Raw genomic sequence first — 14,112 nt, forward strand, 5'->3', positions numbered from 1 at the left:
TATTTATTTCAAATTCGTATATTACGAGATTCATAATTACCAGTATACAAAAGTTTCTTCTTAAATAACTTACTTTTTTTATATTATGCTTAACAAAATATACACCCAAGAGAAATAAGAACGGGTCACTTTGTATAAATTATCCATATAAAGTGTCCTGATTGCTCTTGAGTGTCTTAAGTGAACTACAGTCATTCATAAGTATTTATTTCTTGTTTAAATAGTTACGTAAATATATCATAAGATTGGTTACAAGAGTTTATGGGACACAATGAATATAAAAAATACCGATATTCGGTCTCTAAAAGATATATGTAAGAGAAGACTTATAAATTAAATTATAATAACAAAATTAATGACATAATTTTGGACTAGCAAAGATTCAAAATCATAAGAAAGCAAAATAACATAGTTATAACGAGGAAAAATCTTTAAAAAAAAATCAGTCCTGCACAGAAATAAATAGTAAATTTTTGTTTCGGAAGACCGGGTTGACATTTGGATGGAAATAATTTTCTGGAATAAATTTCATTCATTCATTCATTCATTTCTAAAGAAAAGACGCTTAGCAAGAGGAATTTCGTACATTGACCCGTATCTGCCTATCTCTATCGCGCACGCGTAATTATATTGCAGTCGGGCCCATGAAGCCGGCGGTCAATGACATTGTGCAAACGTGACAGCAATATAATTATGTGCGTGCGGTAGAGATAGCAACAGGCGCTTACTTTCTTTACATCGTCAAATTTTTAAACAAAACACAATGTCTACATTTTTAATATTATTTACTTTTGGCGTCATATTTTTGACTATTTTATTCATATTGGCGGTTACAAACTTACATTATTAAATACACATTTGAGTTTTAACGATAACAAATAAATGACAATTTATGACACTCTGAGTATGTTTCAATTATATAAAATAATACGGTCAACCTTTAGTCAAAGCAAAGATGGAAATAGATCTGGATTGTCAAAGAAAACTTTCTAGCCACAGTAAATTTACTGCCATCTTTCAACACATGATTACAACTTTTAGAACGCGCTTTGACTTTAATCCTTATTCTTTCACTGATATGTGTTAAATTTGTTAAACATCAAAAAGTGGCGCCATCTAATAGATCAAAGGTCAAAGAAGTGGCGGAATCGTTTCGAGCGATGGCGCCACAACTTTTGGCCTATGCCCGGTAAGATGGCACCACTTTTTTTTATATTTAACAAATTTAACACATCAGTGAAAGAATAAGGATCAATGTCAAATGTCATACTAAAAGTTTTAAGCATTGTCAAAAGGTGGCAGTAAATTTACTGTGGCTACAAAGTTTTCTTTGACAATCCACCTCTATTTCGAATTCCCTTCGGTCAAAGTCGGTGTGATTCAGGGGCCGTAGCCAAAATGACAAACGTGTATCGACGCCACATTGCCAATTGAACATTAAAAATATTTTTGGATGACAGATGCAATGTGTATTGTAGCTTGTTTAATAGGCATAGCTATGGTTAATACACATCAAAATATATAAAAACATTTTCCATACTGTCAACATCCATAGAGGAAAACGGGGACTAAGTTTGTATGAGCACGCGGCCGTGGCCTATCAGATAATTTCCTATAAACGATTTGTCTCTTGGATGGCCCCCAATTTTTCTTTACTCCTACGATTGTATTCTAAGGCACATTTTGTATTAGCGATCGAAATTACATACATGCTAATTGCAATGAATTAGGGTGCAAAATGTTAAAAATGGCTTTAACGTCGACTATACTAGATATACGTATTGCTGAATAAATAGTAAAACGATATTTTAGTACTTGGATTTGGGATATAGTTTTTCGTACATAGATTCAGACTTGTATTACTCTACACCCACTCGGCAAGTGACAGAATGTGAGAGTGCCACTATAAACGTCAGATTGCTACAATTTGTCGGCGTAAAATCTGTGCATAATTAACTTTTCTCGCCCCACAGCTAATTATCCAGTACTAGACGTTTGTTGAAGTCAATATACTAACAACACTGATCAATTGATCATCGATGAATCTTATATTTTTGCAATATGTTTTACGAATTGTCAGTTAACCGTGTAAAATATAAAAGTAGCTACACATCGTCACCGCTTGCCATCCTGATGACCACGGGCCTTGGCCACGGTAACGGCAGAACCCGTACACCTCAAAAGCTCGCAATCCAGTACCATACAGAAATATAAGTAAAGAAAGAGTAGCTCGACATCTAGCGTCAAGTAGCGGAATTTATACAGTACTGCTAGTAGACAATAGATGTCGCGACGAACGAAAACTCTAATGCTCAACAATTTTCAGCTAATATTATAACCGGATTAACTGGAACTCTATTTTGAACTCCTTCTGCTTGTAATATTAAGTAGTTGTAGATTGTTTTGGCAATACATTTTTCGTCACCCACGACACTTGTGACATCTAGTGTCAAGTATCAGTACTGATAAATCCACTACTAGACGTTAGATGTCAACTACGAAATAACTCGCGTTTTGGTAAGAAAACTGATGTATGGAGTTACCACTCTTTCTTAACTTATATTTCTCTATGTCCAGTACTAATCGTTTGTACAAGTTAATGTACTAACAACATTCTTTACTGACTATCCCCCTTATTCATAAACGTCTACTAAACTTAGAATAAATTTAAAAGTGGAAAAATTACTGTCTTGGGTGAGACTTGATCGCCGTATGGTGGAAAAATTTGCTGCCTATGGATGAGGTCTTGGTGGCTCAGATGGCAGAGCGTTGGAGTATCGATCTAGAGGCCGTGAGTTCAAGTCACACCCCAGACAGTAATTTTTCCACTTTTAAATTTATTCCAAGCTTAATAGCATCGTTCACAGACGTTTCTGCTTGTTAAAAATTAACGTCTACTAAAGTTAACAAAGCCGCTAATAATCGTTTGTCGCTTTCCGACGTATTGGTATGATTTTATTTTGATTTTTTATTTTATTTTATTTCTTGGGAAAACTTACAGCTAAAGTAACAAAATAGGTTTCGAAATAAAAACGGTAAGACAAGTACAAGTAGTTAGTATTATGATGGAAAGGGACAAACGATTATTAGCGGCTTGTCAACTTTAGTAGACGTTTATGTATGGAGTGTGGAATTAAGAGGAGTGGCATCTCTTATGGTAGAACTGTTGCAAAAGTGTCCAGCCGTCAGCTATAAATAATAGTTCCAAATCTCTCCAGAGGAGCGCTAGAGTAGCTAAATCAGAGAATCTAGGCGTTATTAACGGAGTGAATTGCGCTGTCTATGATTTGATTTTTTTGTTCAAGTACTCTAGGTATTGTAGCGCCACCTATTTAAAGTTTTTTGATGACACTTTCTTTTTGGTACATGGAGATTTCGTTCCTTATCTCCACTTTCCGTACGTTTATGAATAAGGGGGTATAGGTTTTCCAATTAGGTAATTATTAGATGACGGCGCTGCTGGCCATCATGTTGAGGCCGCACGTGCCGTCGCCGCGGTACACGCGGTAGTAGCCCTGCTCGCCCCACCACTTGCCCCACGAGTTCTTCACTATCCAGTACGGTAGGTGTTTGTGGAAGAGCGGGTATTCTGGAATTAAAAGGTTGTTTAGTTCGTTTTCTAGCGAGAAAAGTGGCGTGCTCTTGTGTTGGAGGCCAAGACTCATTTTGGGTCATCGCACCAGCCAAGTAAGTAAGTTAGTTAGTTTTCTTGGGTTTGACTCGAAAATGTTTCAACGAACTGTAAAACATTGTATCAGATTCATTATTGCTTATTGTCATACCCCCTGTAGAAGGAGCCCAAATTCGATGGTTCCGTTTTACCAAAGATAATAGAATTTAAAATAGAGGTGGAATCATCTTTCGACGCATAATTAAAACCTTTTAACGCCATTTGATTTTGATCCTTATTCGTTCAATGATAAGTGTTACATTTGTTAAATATCAAAAAGTATGGCGGCATCGTTTCGAGCGATGGCGCCTTAAATTTACGTGCCTACAAAGTGTTCTTTGACAATCCACAACTATTTCAAATTATCTTTGGTTTTCAAGGAGTTCGTTTCGTCACCTTTCAATTATCTTAAGTGGTAAATATTGTTTGGCTTAAAAACAGTGATTTTCATACAAACAGCTGTTTATATCTAATTCCTAGAAATAGCAGAAAGGCGACCGGAACCACGCCGGAATATAAGTAACGAAATGATGTAAAAAACAAATCATGTAAGTTACAATGAAGCCCAAGTCTACCTACTCTACTCTACTACTCTCTATTCGAAATAAAAAGGGTACATTGTTGGTTGCCAATAAAGTGTAAGTAGAATTGAAATATATGTTACCTTTGATCCCGAAGCCAACAATCAGCACTCCATGATCCAGGTTCTTGGGGCTGCAGAGCGCCTTCCACGGGTGCGAGACGCCACCGACGTAAAATTGCATCGCGTTTGCGTTTATACCTGCAAATAATAATAAATAATATTAATTTATGTTTTCGTATGCTGCTGAAGAGAATAACGTTTAAATAATGATCATGATGAATACATGCTCATCTATTTATCATCTTATAGAGGTAGTCCATCCCGTGTTCAGTGCTAGAGTAAAACCGAGCTACGCATGTGTCCTCGTGTGTACACACGTACGTACCGATAGAAATGGGTCCGTTTGAGAAGTCTGCGTCTCTTTCGAGGAGTTATGGACGGCGCCGCTAATCTGCACACAGGACTGGAGGGTCTTATTGAACTCACATTTATCATCTACATACGAGTAGTTGCTAACTTCAGCCAGTGTTCACAGAGATCTGTCAACACGGTCATGCTGACAACGCATGTGTCCTCGTGTGTACTTACCGATAGAAATGGGTCCGTTTGCGACAAGCCACTGCGCCATCTCCGTCTCGTTCGAGGAGATGTTGACGGCACCACTGATCTGCACCCTGGAGAGGGTCTTGTTGAACACGCATTTATCATCAGTAGCTTCATACGGGTAGTCGTTCTCTAACTCCAGACCGCCTAGCTCTTCTATAGCTCTGGAAAAAAGACCATAAGTGTCGTGTTAAAACAATACGTTCATATTAATGTATTTATGAAATACATGCAAGGTATTACCACGAAAATAATGTAAAGCCTATATAAATAATCAACATATTTAGTAAAATAATTGACTATTGAAATAGTAGTAGAATATAGTATGTGTCAAAAACTGGCCACCCTTCAATAACTAGCCATCTTCTACTAAAATCAACTCCGTAAGGTCCGGTTTCGACCGAAATTAGAGCAAAACTGAACCTTCGGTTTCGGCAAGAATTCCGGTTTCGATCGGACACTTGCAAGCAGGTAAGGAAGTCAAAATGCACATGCTTTAAAGTTATTATCAAACGCTTCGTTCGCATTGTAACTTTTTCTGCTGCTTGTGTACGTAAACAAAACTAGAACGATTAGTCAATAAACCCAAAAACGTCTCAAAGGAAATACCTAATCCAAAACAACAAACAAATTGAAACTATGCCAATTATCCTGTTTACAAACGGATTTACGAATATTTCCAATTTTGCGATAACACAGGCCTTGAGTCCACTTAAGGTGGTTCGATTTTCATACAAAAAACAATCGCTATTTATTAATTAATTACACAATATTATTACATAAATAGTTGCGCATCTATCTACTTTCGAATATTCATTTGCGCTAAATTAATAGAAAAACTTTGTTTCATACAGAAATCATGCAATAATCAACGTTATATTTTTATAAATTTTACTCATGTGTGTGTGACAAATGTCGTGTACAAATACATTGCGACGTTGCCACTCCGTGCCTCGGGCGGCCATCGGCGCGACGTTGCGATGTTTGACGCGTTTTTAGCTGACTCTGTCGACACTGACACACTGTGACCAGGCGTACGATAATTGTCGTACATGTACCATAATTTGGGCCCCGGTGTGACGTAATGTTCCAAAGAGCATTATCGTACACTAAAGTACTATAATTTCAGCCCTTGGATGATGCCACCTTAAAAGTCTAGTAATTTGAAGCAAAATATGACACTTTCTCTCAGAAATAGGCTAAAATTAGTATCTTTTGGGTGTTCGGCTCCTAGGTGTAAGTTTAAAGTTTAAAATGTCACAATTTCCTGTATACCGTTTGAGTCTATCCCAAAAATACACAAACATAAACAGATTTTTTGCGCAATTTAGACGAAAATTGTCTTTTTTTATTATTAATTCGAAATTTAAGCTTATTTTGCTAGACATTTTTAGGGGCTGCCTTTTTGATTGGCGTACGATATTTTTTTCAACGGTACAATAATATTGACACTCAAGTACGATAATTCTCTTCCGCTCACCTGGCAACACTGCTGAAACTTGACAGGACCTGGGGGCCTACCGCGAAAACCGAAATTCGCAAATTGCGGGGATCTTTCTCTTTTACTCTCACTAAGATGTAATTAGAGTGACAGAGAAAAATGCCCGAAATTGACGAATTTCGATTTTCCCGGTAGCCGCCCTGGTGCTTGAGGTACTTGATAGAAAACAACGCTGCCGCATGTTCTGAATTGTGAATTTATGTGCTTTTGGTTTGAAAATGATAGCAACGTCTAAATCAAGTTACAAAAATCATCGATATTCTGGTCCGCGAAAAACCAAGAAAAGTGTAACTGTAATTGGAGTCTACAAAAATGACCAATTCATAGAAAATATGACCTAGAAACTAGTTCACTTTTATAAAACTCAATTTTGCCCGAGATTGTACTTAGGCGAATACCTAAGGGAGCTAAGTGTATTGATCTTGAATAATTAGTTATATGACTCCAACATGATATGGACATTTACATCATAACTATTATACCTAGTTGGTTACTAAGTTCTGTTACTCGATTTCTTTCTTTCTTCCTAGCGTTGTCCCAGCATATTGCCACGGCTCAATGGAGCTTGGGGTCCGCTTTGACAACTAATCCCAAGATTTGGCGTAGGCACTAGTTTTTACGAAAGCCACTGCCATCTGACCTTCCAACCCAGAGGGTAAAACTAAGCCTTGTTGAGATTAGTCCAGTTTCTTCACGATGTTTTCCTTCACCGAAAAGCGACTGGTAAATATCAAATGATATCTGTTCTGAAGTTCTGTTACTCGATTTGCAACCTCTTTATTTCCGTTAAAACAAATGCTACCGAAAAAATAAAAAATGACATAATGTGGTGGATTTGTGAGCTATAATTATATACCACACATAACGCTTATCTCGTCGTATCTATAATGAATTGGGGCCTAAAAGAGAATCGTATTCCAATTTTTTGAAACGCTGGTATCACTTTCTATATTAACTAAAAGTTGCCTTAAAATTCAGCTTTTATACTAAAAACGGCTTTAAATATGTTAAATTAACAAAATATATTTTGACAGATGCTTTCGCGCCCAAAACGCTCTTTGAAAATTGTGTGACGTCACAGTATATGGTTTGACACATAACTACATACACACGTAGAAGATACGAACTGTCAACTGATATTTGTCATTTGTTGTTAAACGCCTAACTGTCAACAGTGTCAATCCGAGAGTTGTGACGTCATCAGAATCTTCAATGACGTTTCGAGTTTGGTCACGTGACGTGTGCCAAAAGATATTTTAAATTCAATATTTACAAAAATATGGTCATTACAGGTCCCCTAAAAGTAGTTTAACATGTTCTTATAATCCAAAAGAATTTATTGGGATACAATTATGCCCTAAGATTTGTAGATGGAAACAACCCTATTGCGTTGCACAAATGTGGGCACCCGCCAAACATGATTTTGGGTGTGTCATACTCAGGTCTAACACAGATTCATTTCTGTGAAAAAGGTGTGAAAACCGGAAACTGGAACCCGTTCTTGAACCAATAGTGAAGCCCTTAAGCCACACCCTATTTCAAAACCAGCCATGGATCTTTGAACAGGACTCAGCTCCTGCACGTAAGGCAAAAACAACTCAAGCCTGGTTTCGAAGGAACAAAATTGACTTTATTGCCCACGAAGACTGGCCGTCCTCCAGCCCGGACCTTAACCCCCTGGATTATGCCATATAGCAGGTTATTGAGGAGAAAGCCTGTGCTAAACCCCACACAAATCTTAACTCCCTCAGGCGGGCCATAGTTAAGACAGTGACGGAATTAGACATGACAATCGTGCGTGCCGCTATTGATGACTGGCCTCGTCGTTTGAGGGCCTGTGTCAAAGCCAGAGGAGGCGATTTTGAATGATATTGTCATATGTAATTCCTGATTTTGTGTACTTCATTTTAATATATACTTTATTAAACTTTCGTTGGTATATTTTATGTAGATAAAGATTATTGCAGTAACAGAATTTAATAACCAACTAGGTAGAAAACAATGCAATACATAAACACATAAATTGGATATGATGTGATCCGTTGAATGAAATTGACAATAAATAAAATAAATAAATAATTTTCTATCTCTAGGCATTGTGTGAAACTTCTAGTTGTGTCAAAATATCGGGAAATCAATAATATAAACAAACATGGTAAATATCTCATTTCTTTTTATAATGGTTATAAATAGAAGGCCATGCAATTTTGTAACTCACTGTAATTTAATTAAATGTATCGTAAAAAATGTTTTAATTCTACTGTAATATAGTACCTACTTTTTTAAAGGCTGGGCAGTAAGGGATTGATTTAATTTTAGAACAAAACAGCGTTTTTTTTTTTTTTAAAAATACCCGAAAATCTGACTTACAAATTTGGACTTTCTTAGGTTCATTCTACTTAGAATCTTCTCCACCCTAGCATTAAAAAAAGATATCCTAAAATATCCATACCATTACGTCACATTTTCCTCTCCCCCCGGACCTCCGTAAGGAGTAGACGTGTAGACTATACGTACGCTCATTAAAAATAAATTAAAAATGTATTATTTCATAAAATAAATTAAATTTAAACAGTGAATATTCGCCGTAAACAACTAGGATCGCATAACAGCTGCGCAAACTGTGAGTAGTATCGGCGTAACAAGGACACTACCACTCACGTTAGCAAGAAAGAGACAGCTATAGTTATCTTACTTCGCCGCTTGTGTGCTACGCACCGTTACCGGCGCGAGCGCATGCTACACCACTTCGCTTTGCTGCTCTCCTGGTACCTATCGCCTGCATCGTCCCTAAGTTGTGAATTGAACTGAGATAGTTGAACTGTTTGTATGGTTTTATTTTACTGAGTGTGTATGAAAAGTACTGTCATTGTTCACTTGAGTGCTATTTCCTTATAACTGTTGCTCCCCTGGTTCCTACGCCACAACAAAGTACGGCTCGCAATCACTTCCTCGGCCTTCCACTAACTAAACTCAAGATTGTATCATCTCTTAATATTGCTGATTGCCTAGTATATCGAGCGCCTAGAATGCCACTAAAACGCACTCCACCGAAATCGCCGGCCACAGAAGGCATGTCGCAGAAGCTGAACCCGCAGCCGCAGCCACAGAGGGCGGCTTTACAAACACCCTCAATACACGAATCGGTGAGCGGAAACGACTCTGAATCGAGCCAGGCTGGTATGTCGGCCTCAGATCGCGACGAGCGCCGCCGTAACGTCACTCACAGGTCAAAGCGCAAGAGAGACGACGAGCCAACTATGTCAGACGTTATGGACCAAATGAAAACGATGTTTTCTCAATTCCAAGTTCAACAAAATGGAAAGTTAGACTCCCTGCAAAGGTCTTTTGACGAATTAAAACAGCAGAATAATAAAATTAGTGCGTCCATTGATTTTATCTCCGCAGAGTACGAGGACATGAAAAACAAATTGTCATGTTTGGAAAATGAACGCCGTGCTGACCGTGAGTACATACAAACCCTAGAATGCAAGATTGAGGACCTGGAACGAATAAGCCGATCGGCAAACTTTGAAATCAAGAATATCCCTGTTATTAAACAATTTGAAACAAAGGATGATCTAACAAAGGTGGTACTTGATACCGCAAAGGCCTTACAACTTGACGTGCAACCAGCTGATGTCCGAGACGTGTTCCGTGTCAATACAACAAATGCGAACAAACCAATTGTTGTGGAGCTTACTTCAGTCATTAAAAAAGAAAAAATACTGACCGCAATCAAAAGCTACAATAAACAAAACAGCGGAAACAAATTTAATACCAGTAGCATTGGCCTCAACTGCCCTCCAGCCCCTGTGTACATCTCTGAAAACTTACCGCCAAAAACTAGGAGGCTGCTTTACCTTGCACGCATGTTTGCCGGTACCAACGACTGTGCATACTGGACCTATCGCGGTAAGGTGTACGTCCGTCTGACAGAAGGCGGCAAACCTCTTCATATAGCATGCGAAGCCGACCTCAAGCTGGATATCCTTAAGACCCGCTTAGTATGACTAGACCCTATGTATTTTAATTTTTGCATGTCTATTATTCGTCTTTATCAAGATTTTATACTCATAGTAAGTGTAACAAGCTTTATTTTATGTGTATTTAGTTTTTTAGCTTCTGTTATTTGTAAAAATTATATCACGTGCTGCCAACATATTTCTTACACCAAAACCTCGTGCCTCACACAATACTCACAGACTGAACAAACTTCAATCGTAAACACATTTACACATGATCACCTCATTATGCCTTGTTTATATGAAACAGATTTACTGCTTACTTTCTCTTGTCCGATTTGTTAGATGAGTTTCCCAAACGCAGTTATTCCTTGCAGCTAATTTTCTTTTCGCATTTTTTCCCGAAAGCGATTATCCTAAACACTTTTTTTCTCTGCAGCTTATTTTTACAGTCGCTTTGCTTCTGATTCCGATTTTTTTTTGTCTGAATTTTAACCTGCAGTTAATTTTTCCTCTGCAGCTTATTTTTACAGTCGCTTTGCTTCTGTTTCTGATATTTTTTTGTCTGAATTTTAACCTGCAGTTATTTTTTCCTCTGCAGCTTATTTTTACAGTCGCTTTGCTTCTGTTTCTGATATTTTTTTGTCTGACTTTTAACCTGCAGTTAATTTATAAATTATTTTTGTTTCGTTTTGTGTTTTTTTTCTGTTTTTTTCACCCGTAGCCATATTTCCTAATAGTTTTCTCACTGTTCCGTTTTTTTCGTCTTGTCGTGTTATTTTAATGTCCGCGGCCAGCTACCAGAGGGGTGAAGGGGGGGGGGGGGATATATTATATATAATTTGAAAAAAGTCGAATTTGTATTTATGTAAAAATAATCATAATATTTTAAAAAAATTGTGTAGCACCCATATTAATCTTTTAATGTAAGGTACACTCGGCTAATTCCGAAAATCGGGATATTCCGAAAATTACTAATATCACTAATATTCTACTAAACGCGGCTACATTATTTGCTCAGATTAGTGAGCGAGTGAAAAATTCCCGCTTTTTTGACATATCTTATTTATCTGCAATATATATAATAGATTTATCTTTATTTTTGATGAAATCTGTTTTTTGCTCCTAATTATTACAATAATAAAATAAAACCGGCCAAGAGCATGTCGGGCCATGCTCAGTGTAGGGTTCCGTAGTTACTCTTCCGTCACAATAAGCTAAACTGGAGCTTAAAGTATAGTGAATTGTTAACCAAGGGATGAAACGGAACCTTTCACCTGAGTTAAACAAATAGGCAAATTTGCATAATCAGTACCTAATTAAAATAAGTCTTTTTACTATGAAGGGAAAACTTTTTGCGATAACTCAAAAACAGCTAAACTGATCATGTCCGCTATAGTTTTCATTTAATGTCTTTCTTAAGCTCTACTTTCACGATTTTTTTCATATTTTTTGGACCTATGGTTCACCCCACCCCACACTCTAGGGTTGAAGTGAAAAAAAAAATTCACCCCCACTTTACGTGTAGGGGAGGTACCCTAAAAAAAATTAAATTTTTAGATTTTATTGTACGACTTTGTCGGCTTTATTGATTTATATATCCATGCCAAATTTCAGCTTTCTAGCACTAACGACCACGGAGCAAAGCCTCGGACAGACAGACAGACAGACAGACAGACAGACAGACAGACGGACAGACAGACGGACATGGCGAAACTATAAGGGAACCCTAAAAACGCGTTTGTAAACAAATTCAAGCATGTAAAAAAATCGTTTTGGAAAATATTGCGAGCAAAAAACTATACTACAGAGTAATAAAACGAAAGTGAAAAAATGCGTTTGTGAACAAATGCGATCATAAAAGTCGCTACCGAGAAATAGTAAGACAGGGAAATTAAAAAAGTGGGAAAATTTGCGACTGTGAATAACGGCGAAAAGAAAATTAGCTGCAAGGAATAACTGCGTTTGGGAAACTCATCTAACAAATCGTTATAATGTCGCCTGCCTTCCATTACAAAATCACACTCTCAAACCCTCACATTCATCCCACTATAGCACTAATAACTTGTAACTTACACGATTGCGACAGTCTTACAGATTCTTGTATTCGTCGTTCTCACACATTAGTCTCATTGCATAAATTTAACAATAAGACATTTCTAAAACGCTACAAATATTACCTTTTACATATATACATTTCCCCTCAAGACTTGTTTTCGCTTTTATATCTATATAATGGATGACATAACTACGATATCTAAAGAAATCGAAGCCATTTCTATTGCTAACGCCTACCTATGCGACCCAGAAGAGTGTGGGACTTATATTGGGCCCCAAACTGACTATCTTAAAATCCTACATCTAAACATAAGAAGTATAAACTGTAATTATAATGGTTTTCTAATCTTGCTAGCGAGAATAGACTTTCAATGTGACTTAATCATACTATCTGAGTGCTGGTTAAACTCGGCACCATTCATTCCTGTTTTACCGGGTTACGAAGCTCATCGATCTACACACACTAATCAAAATGATAGCGTAGTAATATATGTCAAAACTACAATTATTGCTACTGTTGAGGAGCCCAAACTGCACGACGCTAACTGTTTACTAGTAAAAGTAAAACCTGATATTGCCATAATTGCCATTTACCGTTCTCCAGCTGTCCACTCCACTCACGATTTCATCAATAGTCTGGGCAGCACTCTGTCCCTTCTTTCTTCCTTTCGGTCTGTCACTATAATTGGTGACTTAAACATTAATATTGGTACTAATTCAGCTGACCCCCGTGTAGACGACTATCTTCTTTTCATGGCCTCCCATGGTCTTCTCCCTGCCCACAATTTTCCGACCCGTAACGAAAACTGTTTGGATCATGTAATGTTGAAGACAGACAGAGAGGCGGTTGTTATGGTACTAAACACCTTTGTAACGGATCGTGCTCCTGTTGTCTTGTGCTCTAAATATAAACCAGAAAGCCACACATACAGATCCTCAGGAAGACTGAATATGACAGCCTTAATCGAAGACATACAAAATGCTGACTTATCTGCCATTTTCACTGTTCAAGACTCTAACCTAGCAGCTGAAACCCTTATTAACTTACTATCATCATTAGTTTTATCACGTACGAGCCCAATATCAATCCCTAGGAGAAAGCGCACTCTGAAACCATGGATTACACCCGGTCTCTTACGGTGTATTAAAAACCGTGATAAACTTCATGTCAAATACAAAAAAGATAGTAATAACAATGTTTTAAAAACAACATACACGCGTTACAGGAATTATTGTAATAATCTTTTAAAAAATATTAAACAAAACTACGAAAAACAACTTATGGATAAAGCCAAAGGTAAGCCCAAAGACACATGGAATGTGATAAAGCAGATAGCCAATATTCAGCAAGTAAAAAAATCACAACATGAACTATTGTCCCTGTGTTCAGATCCTGTCTCATCAGTAAATAGTGTCAATACATTTTTTGCTGGCATTGGTAGCACTCTCGCCCAAAATATCTACAATAATACAAATTATTCGATATTGCCACAAGAATATAATTTGGACAATTCTAGTCAAAATATAAGTTCCATGGCAATTTTAAATACTGACGACGCAGAAATAGAAGGACTTATTCTTAGCTTAAGAAACAATTGCTCAATCGGATACGATGGCATATCTACAGCTGTATTAAAAGCTACCCGTAGTAAATTAGTGCCGGTACTTACGTATATTTTTAATTTGTGCATAGCCGATGGTAACTTTCCTTCTGTTTTCAAAAAGGCTCTTG

The 14,112-nt window shown here is 37.3% G+C and overlaps 1 protein-coding gene across 1 annotated transcript in view; it reads right to left on the reverse strand.

The window, feature by feature from the left end:
• Positions 1–14,112, reverse strand: part of LOC133528607 (uncharacterized) — a 35,506-nt gene continuing 21,394 nt past the window's right edge. Inside the window, 3 exon segments of the mRNA XM_061866053.1 lie at positions 1–3,589; positions 4,335–4,451; positions 4,842–5,020. Coding sequence (XP_061722037.1) covers positions 3,444–3,589; positions 4,335–4,451; positions 4,842–5,020 — 442 coding nt within the window. The 3' untranslated portion in view covers positions 1–3,443.

The sequence above is a fragment of the Cydia pomonella genome, chromosome 19 (genome assembly GCF_033807575.1).
Source record: "Cydia pomonella isolate Wapato2018A chromosome 19, ilCydPomo1, whole genome shotgun sequence".
NCBI classification, from domain to species: Eukaryota; Metazoa; Arthropoda; class Insecta; order Lepidoptera; family Tortricidae; genus Cydia; species Cydia pomonella.